At 36.2% G+C, this 25,076-nt stretch overlaps 2 protein-coding genes across 2 annotated transcripts in view; both read right to left on the bottom strand.

Moving 5' to 3' along the window:
• Positions 1-6,628: 6,628 nt before the first annotated feature.
• LOC136258024 (uncharacterized) lies at positions 6,629-25,075 on the bottom strand. Its single transcript, XM_066051322.1, has 5 exons — positions 24,235-25,075; positions 19,353-19,494; positions 9,432-13,205; positions 9,009-9,371; positions 6,629-7,849 (listed from the first exon to the last, which is right to left on the bottom strand). The coding sequence occupies exons 1-5, from the start codon at positions 25,033-25,035 to the stop codon at positions 6,966-6,968; spliced, it is 5,964 nt and encodes a 1,987-aa protein (XP_065907394.1). The 5' UTR covers positions 25,036-25,075; the 3' UTR covers positions 6,629-6,965.
• Positions 25,062-25,076, bottom strand: part of LOC136259331 (multiple epidermal growth factor-like domains protein 6) — a 29,047-nt gene continuing 29,032 nt past the window's right edge. Inside the window, exon 11 of the mRNA XM_066052826.1 lies at positions 25,062-25,067. Coding sequence (XP_065908898.1) covers positions 25,062-25,067 — 6 coding nt within the window. The remainder of the gene's footprint in view (positions 25,068-25,076) is intronic.

Genomic DNA, 25,076 nt, shown 5'->3' with positions numbered 1-25,076 from the left:
CCCCTACCTCGCCGGCATGTCTGCAGCAACTTTGGTGTTAATAGGATAAGGAATCACGGAGCTACAAAAGTGTGAAAATCGCGTTTACTTTCTTCCTGTAAATATACTCACGGTGTGGCGCGCCGGCTACTTGGGCCGCACGACACACTACCGTGTGTCTTGTTATAAGATGGGGTTTATACTAAAGTATAAGATAGTATAATGCAAGACTATACTGAGATTATTTGTATAGTTTAAGCCATTAGATATACCATCTTATATTCCTCTTTTTTCACAGTGCAAACCTTTTGTGGTTTGAAAGAAATTCAGTTAAAAAACAGGAAGATACAACGAAAAAACCAACAGTGTGTAACAATTATGCAATCGAGATTAGATAATAAAAAAGAACGACTGCTTGCCACGCCTACCAGATAAACCGCTTGGGGTAATGCTTTGAAAATCGTTATACAGATGGAGTAATCATCTTAGAAAGGCTCATCAATGGTGTAGAAGAATCAGACTTAAAGCCACGGAGTTATAACACGAACTCCAACTTGGTGCAGCAAGTGCGTGATCGAGATACTCTAATAGAGCAGTCATCCTAATAGAGCAGTGACCCTGAAGAGACTTCAAGAGATCAACTAGAAATAAGAAACCTGTATAGAGATCAGCTACACACAAGTCACCCTGTAGAGAGATCAGCTAGAAGAAGTTGCCTTGTAGGGAGTTCATACAACTATGGAAAGAGATAGTTCAGCTAGAAAAAATCACCTTGTAGAGTTCAGCTACAAAGAAACCACCATGTAGAGAGTTCAGCTACAAACAAATCGCCCTGTGGAGAGATCAATAGAAGAAGTTACGTTGCAGAGAGTTCAGCTACAAAGAAACCATCATGTAGAGAGTTCAGCTACAAAGAAACCACCATGTAGAGAGTTCAGCTACAAACAAATCGCCCTGTGGAGAGATCAATAGAAGAAGTTACCTTGCAGAGAGTTCAGCTACAAAGAAACCATCATGTAGAGAGTTCAGCTACAAACAAATCTCCCTGTAGAGAGATTAGCTAGAAGAAGTTACCTTGTAGAGAGTTCAGTTACAAAGAAACCATCATGTAGAGAGTTCAGCTACAAACAAATCTCCCTGTAGAGAGATCAGCTAGAAGAAGTTACCTTGTAGAGAGTTCAGCTTCAAAAAAATCACCCTGTAGAAAGATCTGCAGCTAGAAGAGGTCACCTTGTAGAGAGTTCAGTTACAAAGAAACCACCATGTAGAGAGCTCAGCTACAAACTAGTGACCTTGTAGAGACATCAGCTAGAAGAAGTTACCTTGTAGAGAGTTCAGCTACAAAGAAACCATTCTTTAAAGAGCTCAGCTGCAAACAAATCACCTGTACAGAATTCAGCTACAAATAAATCACCCTGTAGAAAGATGAGCTAGAAAAAGTTACCTTGTAGAGAGTTAAGTTACAAAGAAACCACCATGTAGAGAATTCAGCTACAAACTAGTGGCCCTGTAAAGACATCAGCTAGAAGAAGTTACCTTGAGAGAGTTCAGCTACAAAGAAACCATTATTTAAAGAGCTCAGCTGCAAACAAATCACCTATACAGAATTCAGCTACAAACAAATCACCCTGTAGGAAGATCAGCTAGAAGAAGTTATCTTGTAGATAGTTCAGCTAAAAGCAAATCACCCTGTAGAGAGATCAGCTAGAAGAAGTTAACTTGTAGAGAGTTCAGCTGCAAAGAAACCATCATTTAGAGAGTTCAGCTTCAAACAAATCACCTGTAGAGAGTTCAGCTACAAACAAATCTCCCTGTAGAGAGATCAGCTAGAAGAAGTTACATTGTAGAGAGTTCAGCTACAAACAAATCACCCTGTAGAAAGATCAGCTAGAAGAAGTCACCTTGTAGAAAGTTCAGTTACAAAGAAACCACCATGTAGAGAGTTCAGCTACAAACTAGTTACCTTGTAGAGACATCAGCTAGAAAAGTTACCTTGTAGAGAGTTCAGCTACAAAGAAACCATTCTGTTTAGAGCTCAGCTGCAAACAAATCACCTGTACAGAATTCAGTTACAAACAAATAACCCTGTAGAGAGGTCAGCTAGAAGAAATTACCTTGTACATAGTTCAGCTACAAAGAAACCACCAAGTAGAGAGTTCAGCTGCAAAGAAATCACCCTGTAGAAAATTCAGCCACAAACAAATTGCCCTGTAGAAAGATCAGTTAGAAGAAGTTACCTTTTAGAGAGTTCAGCTACAAAGAAACCATTCTGTAAAGAGCTCAGCTGCAAACAAATCATCTGTACAGAATTCAGCTACAAACAAATCACCCTGTAGAGAGATCAGCTAGAAGAAGTTAACTTGTAGAAGAGAGTTCAGCTACAAAGAAACCATCATTTAGAAAGTTCAGCTTCAAACAAATCACCTGTAGATAGTTCAGCTACAAACAAATCACCCTGTAGAAAGATCAGTTAGAAGAAGTTACTTTGTAGAGAGTTCAGCTACAAAGAAACCATTTTGTAAAGAGCTCAGCTGCAAACAAATCACCTGTACAGAATTCAGCTACAAACAAATCACCCTGTAGAGAGATCAGCTAGAAGAAATTACCTTGTAGATAGTTCAGCTACAAACAAATCACCCTGTAGAAAGATCAGCTAGAAGAAGTCACCTTGTAGAAAGTTCAGTTACAAAGAAACCACCATGTAGAGAGTTCAGCTACAAACTAGTTACCTTGTAGAGACATCAGCTAGAAAAGTTACCTTGTAGAGAGTTCAGCTACAAAGAAACCATTCTGTTTAGAGCTCAGCTGCAAACAAATCACCTGTACAGAATTCAGTTACAAACAAATAACCCTGTAGAGAGGTCAGCTAGAAGAAATTACCTTGTACATAGTTCAGCTACAAAGAAACCACCAAGTAGAGAGTTCAGCTGCAAAGAAATCACCCTGTAGAAAATTCAGCCACAAACAAATTGCCCTGTAGAAAGATCAGTTAGAAGAAGTTACCTTTTAGAGAGTTCAGCTACAAAGAAACCATTCTGTAAAGAGCTCAGCTGCAAACAAATCATCTGTACAGAATTCAGCTACAAACAAATCACCCTGTAGAGAGATCAGCTAGAAGAAGTTAACTTGTAGAAGAGAGTTCAGCTACAAAGAAACCATCATTTAGAAAGTTCAGCTTCAAACAAATCACCTGTAGATAGTTCAGCTACAAACAAATCACCCTGTAGAAAGATCAGTTAGAAGAAGTTACTTTGTAGAGAGTTCAGCTACAAAGAAACCATTTTGTAAAGAGCTCAGCTGCAAACAAATCACCTGTACAGAATTCAGCTACAAACAAATCACCCTGTAGAGAGATCAGCTAGAAGAAATTACCTTGTAGATAGTTCAGCTACAAACAAATCACCCTGTAGAAAGATCAGCTAGAAGAAGTCACCTTGTAGAAAGTTCAGTTACAAAGAAACCACCATGTAGAGAGTTCAGCTACAAACTAGTCACCTTGTAGAGACATCAGCTAGAAAAGTTACCTTGTAGAGAGTTCAGCTACAAAGAAACCATTCTGTTTAGAGCTCAGCTGCAAACAAATCACCTGTACAGAATTCAGCTACAAACAAATCACCCTGTAGAGAGATCAGCTAGAAGAAATTACCTTGTAGATAGTTCAGCTACAAACAAATCACCCTGTAGAAAGATCAGTTAGAAGAAGTTACTTTGTAGAGAGTTCAGCTACAAAGAAACCATTTTGTAAAGAGCTCAGCTGCAAACAAATCACCTGTACAGAATTCAGCTACGAACAAATCACCCTGTAGAGAGATCAGCTAGAAGAAGTTACCTTGTAGATAGTTCAGCTACAAACAAATCTCCCTGTAGAGAAATCAGCTAGAAGAAATTACCTTGTAGAGAGTTCAGCTACAAAGAAACCATCATGTAGAGAGTTCAGCTGCAAAGAAATCACCACTGTCCAAATTTCAAGGCAACAGCTCTTTCCAATCTGAAGTTATCAATTGTCAAAGTTGGCAAATTGGATGTGTGTGGAAGGCCCCTTTTCGCAAATCCGGTCACATATGTATTATATATATAATTTGTACATTTACTGATGAAATATTTAAAGTACATCTACTTCATCTTTTCTTCTTCCTGTAGTAAAGAAAAAAAAACATAGGTTTAAAAAGTCCCAAAGCTGGCTTTGGGGTATACAAATACAAAAAGAAATGAAATCTAATCCAAAACAGCCAAGCTGTAAATAAAGTGTGCGGCCCTCAGAAAGGCTATGGTCAAAAAAGATATGAAATCCAAGGTGGCAGCCAAGAAATGGCTGTGATGGTAGGTTAATGGTAAAAATTTTAATGACAACAATTCAGGTGAATTTTTGTGCCGCTTCACAAAATTTACCTGAATTGTCATTATTAAAATTTTTACCATTAACCTACCATCACAGCCATTTCTTGGCCGCCACCTTGGATTTCGCATCTTTTTTCACCATAGCCTTTCTGAGGGCCGCAAACTTTTTTTACAGCTTGGCTGTTTTGGATTAGATACTCTAATAGAGCAGTCATTTACTCTAATACAACAGTCAGGAAGGGCTGATACACTCTAATAATTCAGTCAACTCTAGAGCATAATCTTGATTTTGAAAGCATAATTTTGAGCATGATAGGCTGAATTTTTGAGCACTGCTAAAAAGCGTAATTGGCTCAAGCCTAGCTGTGAAGCCTTAATAAAATCAATAGACATCTGTTAGTAGCCTCTGCACACTGTTAGGCCCCTATTTGGTGATTATTAGTTTCTCATCCACCGCCCTCATCCTTCTTAAGCTACCGCATGGTAAGCCATTATTTACTCTGCGCATGCTCAGAAGAACACGTGATACTAAACTGTTATAATTTTTGTTGATGAATGCTACAATGCGCTATATATCACCAGGAGAACTGTTGTTTTCCTTAGCAAATTGCTGCAGTGCCAGTTGCAATCGTGCTCTATCGACTTCGACAAAGCAGGCTTTCAGTTGACTGTCGAAAAACAGTTGGCTATCACGAAAAGTAGAATCAGCTGGTGAAGGAAATGTTTGTAGTAAGAAAGAAAGACAATTTGGACAAGGTCTTTACATCAGTGTGTTAATATTATAAAATAATGGCATAATGGTAATACCCTCCCGCCCGCATCATAATAATTAGAAAGGCTGGATGAGAAACTAATAATCACCGAATAGGGGCCTTACTGACATCCAATTGTCACCATAAAAATACAGAATTTCCTTATAGAGATGGTTGTGATTGCATTAACCCATTAGCATGTTATAACACCTAGCTATTACTCCAAGAGCTAAGCATTTTTCATCACCGTATCCACACCATTGTTGCTAATGAATTTATCTTTACTATCATATTCATAATAGTGAATAGTTCATAATTTTTAACAAGAAGCCATGGCATGCTATGGTAGTTGAAGCCAATCAACATACACCACAAAATTGATTTAATTATTGGTTTGTTGAATAAAGCAATATTGGCTTATTTGGCTATACAGAAACTCAACAACAGTACATATGTACTCTTAGTTAATTATCCCTTAAAGCACTCATGGGCTTCTGCTACTGTACCTCTTTTGCATATGTGCCCATAATTATTATTATAACCATGAATGATAAGTTTGCCGGCAAAATTGTTTGGAAAATAGGATGGCAGCTAAGAGCATTGAGCAAAATTTTGGTATAACAGGTAGATTTTTGGAAAAGTGGACACTGAGGAACAGCAACATATTAATTATAGTGTAGTACTGTGTGAACAGTCACTTGTTAGTATACATATAAAAATTATGGTTATATATACATGCTTATGACTCATGAGTTTGAGATATATACTGTCTGCAATAACATTTATTAATGTTTGAGACAGAAAAAGAATATTATCATTAAAAAAGTTGGAAATTGGCTCATAATGTACGACCATGCCTGCAAAATAGGGCATGTGGGCATAATAAACTACCCCACCACATGCAACAGTACTAGCCAACTAGAATAGAATATTTACATTCTGTGAGTTGAACTATATAATGCCAATTAAATGGCTGAAAATTGCATGGCCATAGCATGATGTGCATGTGGTGTGAGCCATATAAGGTCGAAAAGTATGTGTGTGTCCTATGCAGGCCTACTGGCCCAATCACACACACCACACATAATTACTTGAAAATGCCAGCAATGTCCAGCATATAGTGCCTACTTCACACCATATCAATTCTTCCCAAAACTTCTTATTCCTATAGCTAAACACTATTCTTAGATTTTTCTAGTGTTTTAAACCATGTATGATTGTGTGCCCTGTGTTAGCATTTCATGGGTCCCTCTATGCAGCAACCTTCCCTAATCGTGTTACAGTAATACACATGGACTTGCATATATTTTTATATACGTTTATGTACACAGATTGGCATACAATCATACTAACTTATGCTGTTCTCATCAGTAAATGCCACTTCACTTTCACTAGACATGTAATATACTGTTCATTAATCTAGAAAGCAATTTACATTACACTAGCATGCGTCTATGTCATGGAAAACATGACACCATCATATATAACCTGCTGTTTAATGATAACAGCTAATATCACTGAGATCTACTCAAACTGAAATCTGAACAGTGTTTGGGAGGCAATTATACATATTTTGTCTTCAAACAATGAAATCAATCTAATATAAACCAAGAATATAATGAACTGAAGATACACACTCTAAATAATGCAGTTAACACATGGGTGTATAGGCAAGCACTCATACAAGGAAAGTGCTATTGTCGGTACAAAGCTATAAAAATATTACAAAATGGGGAAGTACCACTATACTAAAGAAGATGCTCAGTTTCACACTAAGATGACTACCACATACCTACCACTAAAAGGGAGCATTATTATACAACTACTGTAAGTGGTAGTCTACTACTGTAAATGCAAAGTGTTGTGTGCAATGTTAAAATGAGACAAAATTCCAAATCATTTCTCTTTAGTGATGATTTCATTGATCCATGCAAGGATTTGGGGGTACTGCACTTTGGTATTAGAACTGTAAGACTTGTACTCTCCACAAACTTTGGTGAATTTACTAATCACTCCAGCAAAATTTATTTTGCCATTTGTGTCAATGCTGAAAACCCCCGACCCTGGATTACCAGCACAGCTTGTGGGAGAATTTACGTTTGTGCAGAAGACATACTCATTGCGTTTATAGGCAATTCCATCTTTGCCAAATTCTTGGTAGCAAGAATACTGCGGAACCAGAGACATTGTAGAAGCTGATAACTCTGCATTGGCATCAACAACTTGCGTAGGATTTCCAAGTCCATAAGTGTTCATATTTCCAGATGTGCCGTAGTTGTACAACTCCTTATCATTACTATAAGGAAGACATAGTGGAAGAGCATCTTTAACTTCTGTGGGTGGTATAGGTAATTTTGCTTTTAACAGTGCTATATCTACCAGCTGATCATATGAATTATTGTGGTAAGGATGGCAGTATACTTTCGATACAGAGAGATGAAGCTCACCATCTTCTTCAACAACACAAGTACCTGATTTCTTAGCTCTAAGAGACAAAGAGCTCTTATCAGTGTTCATGCCACAAACGCACTGTGCAGAAGTAATTATCCATTGATCATTGAGTAGACTACCACTACAAAGAAGTGTGGCAGATTGCTCACTTTTGTTGCACAACGTAACATGCCAAGTTGGCTTCAGTCGACGTCCCCGATTGCTTACATTCAGTTTAGCACATTCAATACAAGTGTGACCATTACTGGAAAGGGTATATTCTTTATAACAATCACAAGTGGAGTTCTCATGGCAAAAATGATCACACTTTTCACAGCGGTTTGTAGTTGCTGCAATGAAATAAGTAACAGAGTAATTAGCATGTAATAGAGAAAAACTTTCAACAATAGACCAAAAAACACTGGCTATTCATAATTTATTAAAAACACATTAATGATTCTTGGCTGACTATACTCTAGAAATAAGATCAAGATACTACAATAGAGCATTCATTCAGCTTTTGAACATAACCTGCATTTTGAAAGCATAATTCTGAGCATAATAGGCTTGATTTTGATTATAGCAAAATAGGCTGTTTTCCAAACATACATGTACTCTGTTAGTGATTGGCTCAAGGCTATAGTAATGAAGTTTAGGTATCAATGTTATGCACTGACTTTAATGAGCAACTTTTTAAAATAAGAAATTACTCCTCGATTAGAAAGGATTCTGGATAACACAGCTATCATGTATGTACCATTGAACTCCAACACCTTACTAAATAACCAGTGCATGAATTGTAAATCCATACTATATCGTATAGTGCAAAAGTTTAATAAAGGAAAATATTGATGAATTTGATGATTTGCATTGCAGTTTTTCAGAAAGTTTTCCTTTCAACGTTCAGTGTATTACTGCATTTAGTGTATAACTGCAATCGTGACCTGATCTGTGTAAAGTGGTCTTATTGTTTTTCCAATTGCATGTACCTGGTAACCCATAACGTGACTTGTGAATAAGGTATCAGTTTGAAATTTGGAGACTTTACACTCGTAACACAACACTATCCCCAGATGTAATTTTTAGGTGACAGGTTAAACACATGAGGAGATATGATTTGTCACATTTAGAAATTTGGTAAGGCTATAAGGCCAAGACCTTTTGGCAGATCTGGTCACATTTAGTGTTTTAGATTTTAGTGGTCAAAATTGTACTTGTCAAAATGCTTGATTATCATATTCATAAAGTTTCCTTGTCAAACATTTGCACTATACAGTACATATACAGAATTGTCACAAATTTCAATCATTCTCTTCAAATGTAACTAAGAGGTATTTCACCACCACACAATACTGTAACAGTACCTAACTAGACACATCTACTAAAATTATAGGACTGCAATGTTTCAAATTTCAAACAAAGGGCATTTTTTTGGTTGGATTGCAGATTATTAAATATGCACTTTAACATAACCCTTACATAGCTTGTAATGGCAACACAATAACTTACCAGTTTTGTTAACAGGATTCTGAGTCTTATCAATCTTGTCAGAGCAATTAAGACATACAGTGGAGTCATTTTTAAGAGATTCTGTGACATTTAGAGATGCTATAGCTGTGCATGGCTCTATTCCATCCTTAGAAAAAGTTCCTGGAGGGCAATTCTTAATACATTCTTCCTGTAAACGCACACCAGTTGTAAGAGTTGTCCGCTCATGTGAACAAAGCTTGCAATTGGATTTGCCTTGTTCATCCTGATAGTACCCAATTGGGCACTTTGTGCATTTTGATGCAATGAATCGAGTAACACGACCATCATTGTCCACCACTTTTTCAATAGTTGATACCTGATAACTACCAGGTGGGCAGTTTACTGCAATAGAATAACAACTGTAAGTCTTTATATTCAACACAATAGTCTATAATCACTTACCACATAAAAGATTGTTAATTGGTGAAATTGCTTTTCCAGCTGGACAAACAAACTGCAACATGTCAAACCTTAAAGACGATGCATTGCTTTCAAATTCATAGCTATCATCACTGATTATAAACCCAGACACAGATAATACTTCCTGCAGCTCTTTCCAAACTGCAGCCCATTCTAATCTGGCTTGCGAAGCTAACTGATTTATTTCTGACAGTGAAGTTTCAGAATAATCAATATTTTTGCTGTAAAGTGTAAAACTAGTTGCTAGAGTAAATGGGGAAGCAGAATGAAATGTAATATTTTGCACTAAAGTGGACTCAAATGACATCAGAACACTTAATACATTTACTAAGTTTCTTTCAAGCATCAGCTTTGTACTGGGTGTAATAGTTATGTTAACATTAATTCCACTTCCTAGTAGCTTAACTTGATCTTCACCAGAACCTGAAGATTCAGTAAAAAAAATTGTAAATTTTTCCATCTCAGTAATGTCACCTGAACCAGAAAATTCAGCAGAAGGAATTTCAGTAATGGTTAGACCAGATCCTGAGCCAAAAGTTTTTGTTTTCTCAAGTTCATTCAGATAAGTAAAGTTGACATACACAGTTTGAGCCACTTGAGCTACTGTGGGTTGTAACACGGTAAGGTTAACAATTTTTGACCTTACTACACCCTGTTCATTAAATGCCTCACAGTAGTAAGATCCTTCATGTTTTGGCAAAGGAGGAACAATAGAGAGTTCATTTTGATCTTCTCCTGGCATGCGAGTAAATCCCAAAGTTCCTTTTGGTTGGAAGTACCACCTGTAACCTGGATATGGAAAGCCTGTAGCATTGCTTTTAATGACAGCCCCATTCTGATTCCCTAAGAATTCATCCACATTCTCAGGCTGAAGGAAAAATGATGGAAATTGTTGTACTTCGACAGAAATATTTGTACTAGTAACACTGGACACCTGATTTGTGACAACACACGTGTAGTTCCCACTATCACTTAGTTTGAGGTTTGTTAACAAAAGTTCGTTATTCCTTTGGTTGGGTATCTGAATGCAGTCCTTTCTCCATTGATAAGATACATGTTCTTGTACCTCAACTTCACAGGATAACACTACTGCTGTATTTTCCCTAGGATTAGTACGTTTGATTGGTCGAATACTTTTAATAACTGGTGGACCAGCACACCAGTAATTTTTTAGCACTGGATCATTTGCAAGTTTATAAATACTATGCATTTTATTCTGAGCAGAAATGATACTATAATTTTGCAGTATAGCTAGATCCAATAAGTCTTCAGCAGCATTTGGAACTATTGATATAATTTCAATATTAATCATGGGAACCTCACTGATCATTTCTTGTAGTTTTTCAACAACTTCCTGCAGGCAATCTGGAAATCCAAAACATGAAAAGCCTGCAGCACTTTTGGTGTCATTATGAAGCAGCTCCATCTTAGCCTGCCAAGATTGAAACAAATTTTCATCTAACATATTCGCTCGCTGCTGCCCATTAAAGAGATGCTCTTCCATTAGTTTTAACACCTCAGCTATTTCCTGTGATTCACCAATATCCACAGCAGTATTCAGGCTAGTCCGAGTCCTATTCGTTAAAGTTGCAATAGTTTCAACATCAAGTGTTACATTTTCATGAAGAATAGTAGTTGTGGTATAATTGATCAGAGCAGATATTTCTTGCATGTTTTTAGACAAACTTGACAGTGATGATTTAGCTGTTGTAGCAATAGTAGTAATTGATTTGTTTAATTCCCTCAAGTATGTTAAGATATTTTTAATGTCACTACATTGTCCTTGAAAATGTAAATAATTCTCATCTTCAGGTGAAGCATTTATGATATTTCTTCTGTGATGTTTAGATTTAAAGTTTTGGTTCAAAATTACATTATTTACTATCGTAAGAACTGCTTGTTTCAGAGAGGCATTGAACCTATCAAAGTCCAGATAAATTGTTTCACTTATAGTTTTGCGAACTGATGAAATCTTTATTTCAATATTGACAGCAAGAATCATTGGTGACTCAGTTGTAATATTTGTAACAAAAGTCATGGACTTTATATTAATGTATGATGGGTCTGAGAAACTGCATAATATTATGCTTTTGTTGTTCAAGTAATCAAGCAAATCTAGTTGATTATTTTGTCTTATCATTTTGTATGAAGCTGCAGCAACATTTAAAGTGGTATTTGCATCATTGAGAGCAACCTTACTTTGATTAAATTGTTTTTTACAATACTGATAGCGTATCTTGGAACGAGTTAAACGCAACTTTGTAACTGTTTCATTGGCTTTAGCTTCATCTAGTGATTGTAGAAGTTGTGTAGTAGCACTTTCTTCCTCATTCAAATTAATGTACACTACCTCCCTGGTATGCTTACATTGTTGGTTTCTTTGCAGGCAACTAGCTTCTTGTTTCGTATCTGCACATTCTACATTTTTACAACACTGGATTAAAAGGGAAGTATTGACTTGTACTTTATCACAGGGCTTATTGCAAGTCCTTAATATTTCTATTTCTATAGTTTCAGTTACAGGACTATCATAAGTTATATTCTTGCTTATGTGTACAGTTTCACAATGCTCTTCTGTATGACAAATAAAAACGTGACATGGGATTTTGTTAGGGCAATTTTCTTGTTGAACATATTCCATCCTTGATTTTTTTTCAATACCAGTAGTTATTGTAACAATTTCATTCTTTGTGCATGGCACTGAGCATGTATCTTGAATCAAAGCAGAAATGTTCTGCTGGCATTCATCACAAACTTGTCGAGGTATGCATATTTCAGGACACTGTGTGATATTGCAAATACTTTCAATTCTCCTCTTTATAGATTTAACTATTGTATTACCATCTCGCAGCTCATTAGAAAGTGCTTGTACAGTATTTTGGATCATAATCAATTCCTGTTCTGTTTGTTGTACTAATTCATTTGCTTCATTCATAGTAGCTTCTGTAGTTTTGTAAGTTGACTCAGCACTAAGATATTGAGATTTGGCTCTATCATATGCTGCTTTGGAATTTATAATTCTAAATTGAGATCTGTGGTATAATGTTTCAATGTACCTGCTAATTTCTTCACATAGTAATTCTGGAATATTGCCTGGCCTGTTCAAAAACCTTCCACTTACTTGTATTTCTGCATTTTTCCAATCAGTTGTTTGTTGAATGTTTACTTTCAGACTTGCTCTGTATTTCTTATACAATTTAACACTCCCAGAAAAAGTTAACTGTTCTTCATTAATGGTGGCCACTGTGCTAAAAGTCACATCAAATAATGAAGCCCTGAGAGAAAGTAACCTCGCATCAAAAGCATGACTTTCCCTTGAGAAAGTTGCAAACATTCCAGTTCTGTTTGATACAGATTCTGGCAAAAGTTCTAGGAAGGATCCTAACTTGATTGCTGTAACAGAATCAGGGAAAGTAGACCAAACCAGAAGGTTAGTGTTAGTTGAAACTAATGTCGAGCATAAAGCACTGAGTTTGCATTCATCAAATATGTAAATATGAGTTTCAAGGCCAACAATAGGAAATGATCCCAGACGAAGACCAAGACAAGATGACACAATACTTATAGCCTCCACGTTGTGATCATCAGTAATGAACAAAAAACTATCAAGAGGACAACTAAACTGAGTACGTACTCCAAAATTATTTTTGGGGGGCACTAGTAGCAGAGTAGAGAACAATCCAGTAGAGGTACTGTCTATTTGGTAAATCAGTTTGAGGGCAAAACCCATAGAGTTGTTGAAACCATTTTGTGTAGCTGCAAAAAAGATAATGATTATACAGTACAGCAGTGCAGTTTAAGTAGGAATCAGCTCTAAAGTGATGCTCACTGCCTAAAATTCTGCTTCTGAAAATCATCCTAAAGACATCTTATGTGACAAAAATCACCTTTACAGAACAATATTAGTCCATCTAACGTGAAATACAACATTAAAAATAAGCATGTGACTGGATTACAGAATTTAAAAGAAATTGCTGAATTTCAAATCTGTCTGCCTGCCTGCCTGCTTGTCCGCCCATCCACCCAATCACATTTGCAAGGCTGTAGGTCAAACAAAGCAGCACATGGCCACCATTTTATGCCACAATATCAAACTCACCAGTGGCATGTGCATTTTGGGGTTCCGAAGAGCGAGTTCCTTCTGTGATTTGCCTTTCCTTTTATCTTCAATCAGGCTGGTCGTTGTCTTCTTCATACAACAAAACCATGTTAAGGGGGCAAGCAACTATGTACTATGGCTGTGAAACCATAGGAATTAGTAGCATGCCCCCTTACTTTTCCTTATCAACATTTTCCTTGAACAGCACAAGATTAAGATGCCACAAAATTATTTTAAGTGCTTATACTACTGTAAAAGGTACTGGATACCCCGTAGATACTTATAACCTCATGACAGACCGAGACCATGCCGATTAGTGATCTTGGTTGATAAATAACAATTAATAATTGTGATAAGAGACCACACCTCTTAGCAATCTATTTGCTATAAACAAAAAGCAAACTAGTAAAAAATGAAGTAGGAATCCAAGCAATAAAATGTAGTGAAACAAGAGATGAATGATAGTATTACAGCATAGCTTGGTGGGAAAACCCCTACTCTGGCATTTATCAAAATAATTATAAATGCCAATGTAGGGATTTTATCACAGAGCTATGCTGTAATACCATAATGCATCTCTAGTTTCACAATGTTTTATTACATGGATCCCTACTTCATTTTCAAATTAATAATTTTAAAATGTACTATATGTTCACTGCATGAAGTGATATCTGCACTTTATTTTACAACAGCAATATGTTGCTTGTGTTAACAATAAATAGCAGCATTTGAATAGGAAGCATTTGAATATTCCCAAACAACAATAGATATTTGCATTGAGATTTAAAATGCTATTACAGCAAGTGATTTTAATATACAATGACTTGAGTGCAAACTCTTTGTGTACTGAAATCAAAATTTTCTGCAAAATTTTCTGTAGTTGAGCTTTGTTTTGTATTAACTTCAATTTGTATGTTGGACTGAGATGTGTAGGATTATAGGTCAAACATAAAATATAACACATCACAAGCAACATGCAGTACATATTTACATTCCAAAACAGCCAAACTGCAAAAAAGGCTGCAGCCTACAAAAATCCCTGGGTTAAATATCACTGTGATATTACAGACAGTACCCAAGAAATAGCTGTCACTGTGATATCAACATAGCTATTAGTATAGCAGCGTAGCCCCTAAAATTAGTCAAATCATGCACTTTTTTATGAAAGCATGAAACTTTCCACATAAATAGTATCAACACAAAAATAGTCAAGCTGTAAAAAATGGTGCGGTAACTGCATTATTTATTTGTTTCGCATTAACATCTTTGCAGCCATTTCTTGGCTGCCACCTTTGATTTACAAATTTTTCACCCAGGATTTTTAAGGCCGCACCATTTTTTCACAGCTTGGCTGTTTTTGTGTGGATTTCACTTCTTTTTGCACTTCATAAGGCCCCAAAACCAGCCTATGGCTGACTTTGAGGTTTGTTTTTACTCACATTTCTTCGTTTCTATGCAGATACAATGATGATTGTATTGAAGACAGACTTATAAATGTATTTCATTGCATGATTTAATAAAATATTTGATAATATTATTGTAATACTCTAATAGAGTGCACATTTTTTGAGAACTTCTAATAGAACATACATAGAATGTTCTAGAACAATCTAATACTCCTGTTGGTAATTACAAACATTTGTTTATAAGCAGATTTCAACTAGAAATTTCATTTGTAAAGCAGAAATTAAGTAGCCAAGCTAGCAGTGGTTCAGTGATTAAGGATGCAGGTGTTAGGTATGGAGGTCCCTGGTTCAAATGCTACTGAGGTTTTTTTTCTGTAAATTTTTATGCACCTTTTTAACCCTGTAGTGACTGCTGTATTAGTCTTGATCCTGTGATTTTGCACTTTTTGGTTTTTGCTTTATAACTTTGTCGCTGTAACTCTATTGCTATATTCAAACTATCAAAAGGCACTACTATGATGATCAGCCTATCAATACACCAATTTTCAAGCTACGTATTCCTATACTCAGTTTACCCTGTAGCCGTGACAGAAGTCTGCATGAATAAATGCTCATAATTTCTCAGATATTCCTCAGATCACAGCAAACTTGGTAAGGGAATCCACTGTCACACACTCTTCATTTGTGCCAAAGATTGAGGTAATCGAGTTACACATTTGCATTTTATAGCAATTTTTGCAAAGTGTGCGAATAGAAATTGAAGCCCCGTGTGGCATAAGAAGAAAAAATGAAGAAATTAAAATGAAACTTTGAACGCCAATATCTTGCAAATGGCTGTTGCAAATTTAATTAAATTTTACTGTGTGGTGTACCCTACCTGGTGGACAGCTATAATGCAAAAATGGTATGCTTTGGAGAAGGGGCCATGGAGCTATGCAAGCATGAAAAAGCTGCTTTCTTTTTTCTTGCCAATAAATTATACGTACTACTCACGGTGTGGTGTGCTGGCTTTCTTGTTTCTTTCTTCCTGTCAATATACTCATCAATATACTCATGGTGTGGTGAGCCTGCTTCCTTGGCTGCAAGACATGCACACTACCGTGTGTCTTGATTCCTCATGACATGTACTTTTTGATATAGTGCTATGCAGATTTGACCTTTATGGCTATTTTTGCTCAGAAATTTGAACATTTCTGTCCTTATCTCCCCGAGGCATTAATTTGCATGCTAAAACAAGGTATCAACGTAAAGGTCTTGTTGAACGAAACAACTTGGTTTTTATTTGAAGTTAATAGCTAGGTAATTCCATTTTGAAGTTATGATTGTTCATCATCTCCAAAATTCTCTTTGTCTACTTGTGCCCTTGGGGTGTAAATTCATGAGTAATATAAAAGAACATAACTTTGGAATAAAGCCACCTATTAAGGTTATGGCATAGTCATGGGTAATCATTCAAAATTTTGAATGCCTATCAATACTTTTTGAGAAGCCCATAAAATCAGTCTAGCTGCGTGAAAAGTTTTAAATGAAGGTGAAACCCTTCATATTTAATGTTTTTATGTAGCTACAATGTAGTTTGAGGCAGGTGGAACACTACAATTTGTTGTTGTAACACAAGTAAGCCAGCCCATACATCGCTCAGCTCCAGCTGTCACTACCATGTTTTTCTGCCGCCAAATACAGCAAAAGCTGTTGGCTCTATTGGCATTTCTGGGGCATAGTGATACTTTATATTAAATTTATTAGGTCCTGTGGAAGCGTTTTTGGCATGTTTCTTCCCAGTGATTTAGATACAAGCCTTCAAAGAGCTAGTTCAGTACTAAAAGTTCAATAAAACGTCTATACAACCAGTAACTTAAAAAATCGCTTCCACAGGACCTAGATATTTTAGTTGTTTAGTCACTTGTGTTGAAATTATAAGGATTCAGTAATCTGATAGTCTGGTTTTTGTGGCACGTTTTTATAAAACATCGCTCAATTGTGGACCACACACCCAAGAACAATCATTGTGTTCTGTAGTAAAAACAAACAAACAAACACAATTAGTTGTATTGCTAACACAACACAGTTGTTAAAATTATTAAATCCCTGCTTGGTTTAAAGCAGGTTTTGTAGTTTGTTCCACCCACGCATTTTAAACTATTCTGTAACCTTAACCTCAAATAAAAACTACGTTGTTTCATTCAACAAGATCTTTATATTGGTACTATGTTTTGGGGAGTTCAGTAATGCCTCAGGGAGATAAAGACAAAAATGATCAAATTTCTGGGCAAAAATGGCCATAAAGGTCACCAAAGGTAAAATATGCGATGGCACTATATCAAAAAAATTATGTCATGGGGAGTACTACTTATGTGGAAAGTTTCATGCTTTTATGAAAAAGTACATGATTTCTGTGTTGTGCCATTATTCTATATTATACCAATTAATTTTAACAGCTACGTGCCTGCCATTACTAAATCAGTAAGCATTACATATTCACTGCAGTTGGCCTCCACCTAACCTAGGCCATACCCCATCTCATAGCTTTGCTTTTGTTGGCATAGATATCACTTCTTTTATTTGCAAACTTCCTTGTCTTTGTTTACTCTCATTGTTAGAGTACAGAACTATTCAAAGGTCAAATCTGTGATGGGCACTATGTATATCAAAATACATGTCATGAGGAATACTATTTACGTGAGAAGTTTCATAGTTTTATGAAAAAGTGCATGATTTTTTTCTAATTTTGAGGCTACACTGCTGTGCTAAAATACAGAAGGTATATTTTAAAAGTAGAATAGTTGAGCTCACACTCAGCTTTGCTTATTGCAATGTTTGATCTATAAAAATGATACATATGTTTCCTAAATTGAAATACAAAACACTGAAATTAACCACTCTATGTCATTTCTTCTTATAATAATAAATATGCTAATACACAGATATTTATATGGATGCTTTTTTAGAGTTACTTGACTGCTCTATTAGAGTATATCTTTCCTAAGAAATAAACGAAAGATTGATGTAACCATTGTTACTATGCTGCATGTTGTTACTCAATCACATATGTGCTGCCGAAGTATTGGTGTGTTGAGTTCCTTGTGGAAACATAGAAATCTAAATTTTAAAGAGGTTAGAGGGCTTGAGCAATGAAGCATACAAAAGAAGTCTCCTGTATGCAAACTGCTTGCTGTCATGAGATATTCAAAAGATTTACATTCTGTTCTAAACAAAATACTTTGTAAGGATTACATCAACCATGTGAATTATAAGTCATTTTCGAAGGCCAACCCTAGGACTAAGAAGAGATTATAATCCATAAACCGATTACAGTGTTATAATTAAACTTCAAAGTCTGTATAACTATCAGAGGAGTCAATGCACCTACAATTACACTGTAGACTACTCTCAAGTGAGATAAATAAATTCCCTTATTCTTCAAGATTGGCTAATTAATCACATCATTAGTTTGAGATGAAAATTTCCATTGAGTTTAAAAATATATGTGGCTTATGACTGTGGCCTTATATTGTACGGCTAAACCTAACGCTTTTAATAGGTGGTGGGGACACAATGATGAATATAAAATATCTCAGGTCCTGTTGTGTGTGGCAGAATCCTGCACAACTTGCCAAAAGTGCTGGCCATTATTAGATTACGGTTGATGATGAATGAAGAACCAAGTTTATTTATAAGAGGTACTGACTGTGTATGTGACTGAATTTGACGAAACCCGGCTTCGACGCACAAAGCTTTGTTAGGAGATATGGCGATTTTAAGTAATCATTGTGCAATAACTTCCCAGTGCCTACAGCTGTGCAAACAAAATTTGCACCAAGTATGCATCTATTTACTGGCTTTCACTGAGTGGGTGTATACATTTCTGATACCCAAAATTAGCCCTGTTTTGGGCAGCTTTTCTCGAGCGGGTAATAATATCACAAGTGGTAGTAATAGGGTGGGGGGTGGTGGGTGGGCTTAATATAGGGGTATAAAATGAAGCAAGAAGACGATTGGAATCCAGAGGCCAAGTTTGGGCTCACCATGGCCCTCCATGGCCCTCAAATCACTCCAAATTGACTGAGAACACTATTGGCGAGCTCTCTGTGAAGTCCCAGCTCACTACACACCATTATCAGAAAACCATGGCCATTCAATGGCACCAATCTCCCACTCGTGGCTTTGACAGGGTCGGAAGAAAGCTGCCACAGAAACTAGACTTGCCAGTCCAGAAGGAAGTACAGTGTGGAATATGATAGTGTATTAGGCCAGCAATCCATTTCTGGTAAAAACGTAAGTTTGATTTTGTGTGTGTGGAAGCCTTGTTATGTGAAATCCGGTCACGTATGGTTTCTACTTAATACCAACCAAAATTAAAGTTTGATTTACTAATTTTCTTAACTAGTGTTAACTTACATCCAGAGAGAAAGACTGATGGTGTGGTATCATTTAATAATTTAAGTGAAGATGTGGTGTTGTAAACTGGTACATTGACGTTCAATTTTATTGATCCAGTCAGATAACTGTTCCAAGACTTTCTTCCTGCTTTGGAAAATACCTACAAAATGCACACATTGTAAATAAACAAAAATTAGGAATTTTAAGTTCAATTATGGATCAAAGGAATAAAAAGTAGTGAAACAAGGGAGGTTGCCTACACCTGAAGATATACAAGTGCACAGAAAACAGTAAAACAATAAGAAGTGTTATATTCCTACTGTGCATTTCCATAATGGTATCTTGAGCACAGTAGGGATATAACATTTCTTATTTATTTCTTATTTATTTATTAAAGCTTTACAGCACAAGTGCTGAAGGTCTGTAGGACACCTGGTCCTACAGCCTGCTCAAAGACATTAGATACAAAGACATTAGTTACATAAGGTGTGTTTGAAAAGTTGCAGGAAGGAGAAAAAATCCATAACTGGACCTAGGTAGCCTCGAACCTGCAGCCATCAGATTATTGTTTTACTGTTAAAAACAGCCAAGCTGTGAAAAAGTGGTGCGGATTTAAAAAGTCTGGGTGAAAAAAGTTGTGAAATCAAAGGTGGCGGCCAAGAAATGGCTGCAATGATGTTAATACTAATAAATTTTAACAATGCACACAGCCATTGTTAAATTTTTTTTAACATTAACATCATTGCAGCCATTTCTTGGCCGCCACCTTTGATTTCACAACTTTTTTCACCCAGGCTTTTTAAGGCCGCACCACGATTTCACAGTTTGGCTGTTTTTGTGTGAATTTCACTTCTTTTTATACTTTATAAGGCTCCAAAACCAGCCTATGGCTGACTTTGAGGTTTGTTTTTACTCACATTTCTTCGTTTCTATGCAGATACAATGATGATTATATTGAAGACAGACTTATAAATGTATTTCATTGCATGATTTAATAAAATATTTGATGATATTATTGTAATACTCTAATAGAGTGCACATTTTTTGAGAACTTCTAATAGAGCATACATAGAATGTTCTAGAACAATCTAGTACTTCTATTGGTAATTACAAACACTTGATTATAAGCAGATTTCAACTAGAAATTTCATTTATAAAGCAGAAATTAAATGAAGTTATCAGCAAAGGTAGCAGTGGTTCAGTGGTTAAGGATGCAGGTGTTAGGTATGGAGGTCCCTGGTTCGAAATCTGGTAAGTTTTTTTTTCGACATTTTGTGCACACCTTTTTACCTCGTAGTGACTGTTCTAATAGAGTATCTCAATCCCGCGATTTTAAACATGTTTGGTTTTTAATTTATAACTTTGTCGCTGTAATTCTATTGCTATCAAAACTATCAAAAGGCACTGCTACGATGATCAGCCTATCTACACATGCTCTTCATATGTGACAAAGATCGAGGAAATCGAGTTACATGTTTGCATTTTATAGCAATTTTTTCAAAGTGTGCAAAAAGAAATCAAAGCGCCCGTAGCCCCAGTACGGCATAAGAAGAAACAAAACAAAGAAACTACAACGAAATTTTGAATGCCCATATCTCACAAATGGCTGTTGTGAATTTAATCAAATTTGCTGTGTGGAGTACCCTACCTGGGGGATAGCTATAATGCAAAAAATGGTGTACTTTGGAAAATGGGCCATGGAGCTATGTACACATGAAAAGCTGTTTTTTTTCTTCCTGTCAATATACTCACGGTGTGGTCGCCAGCTTTCTTGGCTGCATGACACACTATCGTGTGTCTTGATTATGCACAACTCCAGCTTGTTTCTGTACTTTTTATTGATGTGCTATGGTCTGTACTGTAGTTGAAAATTCCAAATTTTTCTGTGTACTTGTTTGTTAACTTTTTTTGTAAATAATTATTATGTTTGGTAAACCCATGCATACCATATCTGAAATGGCACTGCACGCCCCAGCTATATCAATTATCGTCTGAAAAGTGAAGTATTCATTATGCTTTGCTGTCAGCTATTATTATATGTTCAACCCGTTACACAGCATTTTGGATCAAGAACTGTTCGAAAAACACATCTGCAATCCATGCATACCAAAAGAAGAAATGGTGCCGTATGCCCCAGTTATATCAATTATGGTCTGAAAAGTACAGTATTCATTACGCTTCATTGTCGGCTATGTTCAACCTGTTACACAGCAGTATTAATCAAAAACTGTTTGAAAAGCACCTCTGCAATCAAAATATCCACTATGAAAAATACGGATGATTTCCATTACGAAGGGAAGCCATCACGTGCTACCGCCAAATCAACACTTTCTGCTGTCAGCAAAGATGAATGGGACACAAAGGAGGACACTGGTAAGTCCATAAAGAATGCATTGTATGTACTGCGGTATGCCAAAAGGCACCTCTCGGCCTGAAGCGACGTTGACCAATTAAAACATCAAGCCCATAGCCTTAGCTGTTATCAAGTTACACTTGTCTGAAGGCATCATTCAGTCAGTCAGTATAAAATTCTGTTAAATAAATTATTTTTAAAATTCCGTAGCAACTTGTTGAAAGCATTTTTGGTTGATCTGAAAGCTTTTTTGGGCTTAGTTTTATCTAAACAATACTGCCTCATCGTCGGCAAGGAAAATTGAGGCTGGTTCTTGGGTGATGTTATTTTGTGGGCCACACCTACTCCTTTGTGGTCCCTACTATTTGTACTGTATGATAGTAGAGTGGCTAAGCAACAAATTTTGATGAAATCATTTACTTTGTGGTAAAAGCACCCAATTTTCTGTTGAAGTTAAGTAAGGATACTAAATCATTAAGTTGAGATACAGTGCTACATCAAAGTTGTTGCATGTTTACAAAATTAAATTACTGAACAGTCACCATATCTGTATAGCACTATTAAGAATCCTTCACAGTTGTTGGTGCTGAGTATACATGAAAACTGGCATCTGCAACACCATTGGCACTTTTAGCCTGCAAGAAATTTTGCAGATAAATGCACCTATTTAAACTAGGTTATAAGCCCATTTATAGCTGGTCAGGAAACCATACAAGTGCATTTCAAATCTTCTCCTTTGCTTAAATAATATGAATGTATTTCAAATTTACAGGTACAATCAGAAAATCTTGCAAAATTTGGTTATGTATATAAACTGTTTTTAATGCTTCTGATGGAGCTTATATTTCAGTGTAAAAGCACAGCAACAACATTGCATATATAATGGCTTCTTATACCTTGACCCCCTGTGCTTCTTAACATTGAAAGTTAATGAATGACCAGGATGGACACCTCCTATGTTTAGCTTTTTGATATTACTATCCCTTGCTACCCATGCTATTCCCAGTTAATACCATACTCGCTGCATATACGCATGCTGTGCATTAGCGTTGCTATATACGCAATTTGTCACTATGTACTAAACACGCATCAACACTAATTGGCGCTACATTGTTAACATAAATTCTAGCCAATGAAATTGCAATTACAACTTTTTCACTGCTACCAGTGAAATACGGGATAAATTTCACTGCTACTATTGAGACTTTTGTATGGGCAGTGAAACAGGTATGGTATTAAGTAAAATAATCAATGGTGTTTTTATCAAGAAGTGAATGATTCTTTTGCTTAGCTGCTCTAATAATACTAGTGGATTTTAATTCTTAATTCAGTCATGGATGCAGTGAAAGTGACACCCTTGTTTCACTACTTTTTATTTCTAGGATCTCTAATTGAACTTTAAATCCCTAATACAGTATTTGTATGCTTAATTTTTATAACATTATTATGACTGGTGAATCTACGCAAACTGCATTAGAAGAAAGAATGGTACCAGGCCTGAATAGGAAAAGTGGCCAATACAATTCATTTTCAGCTACAGGATGTTCAGCCCGTTACACAGTTTTACAAATGAAAAACACTACAAGGAGGACCTCCGCAATCAATTCAGCCACAACAGAAAAATTGAATGATTATCATTACAAACATACATAAGGAAGTCATCACATGGTGCTACTGCAAATCAACACCTTGCACTGTCATCAAAGATAAATGGGGCACAAAGGAGGACATGGATAAGTTGATAAAGCATGCATTGTACATTCTCCAGTATGCCAAAAGATACACGTTGGGCTTAAGTGACATTGAACAGTGAAAAATCAAGCCCATAGCCTTAGCTTTAGCTGTTATTGAGTCTGAAGGTATCAGTCGGTCAGTCTGTCAGTAGGCCTAAGCTAAAATTTTGTCCAAAACTTTCAGTAATTTCTCAAATTATTCACCTATTATGATGTTCAGTGTTCCCATTATGCTTGCATTATGCTCCTAGGTTAACAAAATTTCTTAAAATTATCTTGGAATATTTTAATCAGTAAATGATCTACAGGGTATTAGAGTATTTCACTGCAAAGTGACTGTTCTATAGGGAGTATCGATCTATTTTCAAGTAATAAAGCTCTATTGTTGAAATAATGCTGGCATAGCACTCCAGCCTATTATGCTTTTTATTATGCTGGCATATTTAATGCAGGCTTATCAGTCAGACAGTCAGTCAGTCAGTCAGTCAGTCAGTCAGTCAGTCAATCAGTCAGTCAGTCAGTCAGTCAGTCAGTCAGTCAGTCAGTCAGTCAGTCAGTCAGTCAGTCAGTCAGTAGAAAATATATTACATTTGTAGCAACGTATTGGGGTGTTTCAGGTCATACTGAAGAAACTTTTGATCTTGGTTATATCTAACCAATACTGCCAAGGAACCATGAAAGTATTGTGAGGCTGGGAAGGTTTTAGGGTGATATTTTTGGCTAGTAAAGCCCAAACCTTCATGATCCCTAATATACAGTACTATCACACAATATGATACATGTCAGTATCCAAAAATCATAATAATAGAAATACCTTGTTAAACTTCTTATTGAACCAGTGTGTAGTTCCTGAGAAAACAAAAGTGCAGTTTATGTTGTTGATAGTAGAAAAGGTCTTAGCAAATTTTACATTGACAACAAGATTAGTCGCCTGCTGATGAGGTTTAGTAAACCTTATTCCATTCCAAATTTGAGATTGCAACACCTCATCAGACATCGTTTTAATTGGAGTGTTGCTCATGATTACACTACTGATGTTTAAGATCCATCCCTTGTTTCTAAGATCACGTATAAATTCAAATGATTCTACTGTGGGGTATATTTCTCTTGGAATTGTTATGTAAAATGGTGAGCTTGTGCCTTTGCATAAATTTGTAGCAAAGCAAATAGGAATATTTGCTTGAATTTGTTTTACATCTGTACTTAGCTTTATATCCAAAGAGCCAGAATACATTAAAACTGAAAATATTCCATCACTTAAAGCACTTAACTGGTTACATGCTCCTTCTGCTTGCAAGTCATCAGAATAAACAACCCGTGTCATATAACTGTTGATATTGTGAATGCGATTACTTTGTAAAACAGTTAGTTCAAGCCAACCAGGAATCAAAGACATGGCATGATGAAGGTAAGTATAAGCCAGTGATTCATATTGCAGAAAATGTTGTACATCTGTTACTGTTATATTTTCAATTTCACAAGGTTCAGTTGACAAGAAAACATTTCCTGTATTATTGCTGCACTCACTGCAATCAAACTCCTTAGACTCGAGACTTCGAAGTCCTATGAAATTCCTTGTAATCTTAAAATTTGCTCCTGCAATGGCAATTGGCATACTGAATCCATCGTAGACACTGAAGATTATACCTGCTGAGT

This window comes from Dysidea avara, chromosome 6, assembly GCF_963678975.1.
Source record: "Dysidea avara chromosome 6, odDysAvar1.4, whole genome shotgun sequence".
NCBI lineage: Eukaryota > Metazoa > Porifera > Demospongiae > Dictyoceratida > Dysideidae > Dysidea > Dysidea avara.
The sequence above is the reverse complement of the archived record's forward strand: the minus strand, read 5'-3'. Positions and strand labels throughout refer to the sequence as shown.

Excerpts from the sequence above, each read along its gene's own strand:
- LOC136258024 (XM_066051322.1), bottom strand. The coding sequence starts at position 25,035 with ATGCCAATTGCCATTGCAGGAGCAAATTTTAAGATTACAAGGAATTTC. Across the intron at positions 13,206-19,352 it reads ATCAGTCTTTCTCTCTGGAT|CTACACAAAATGGTTTCAAC; the intron begins GTAAGTTAACAC and ends TCTTTTTTGCAG. Across the intron at positions 7,850-9,008 it reads GAATCCTGTTAACAAAACTG|CAACTACAAACCGCTGTGAA; the intron begins GTAAGTTATTGT and ends ATTTCATTGCAG.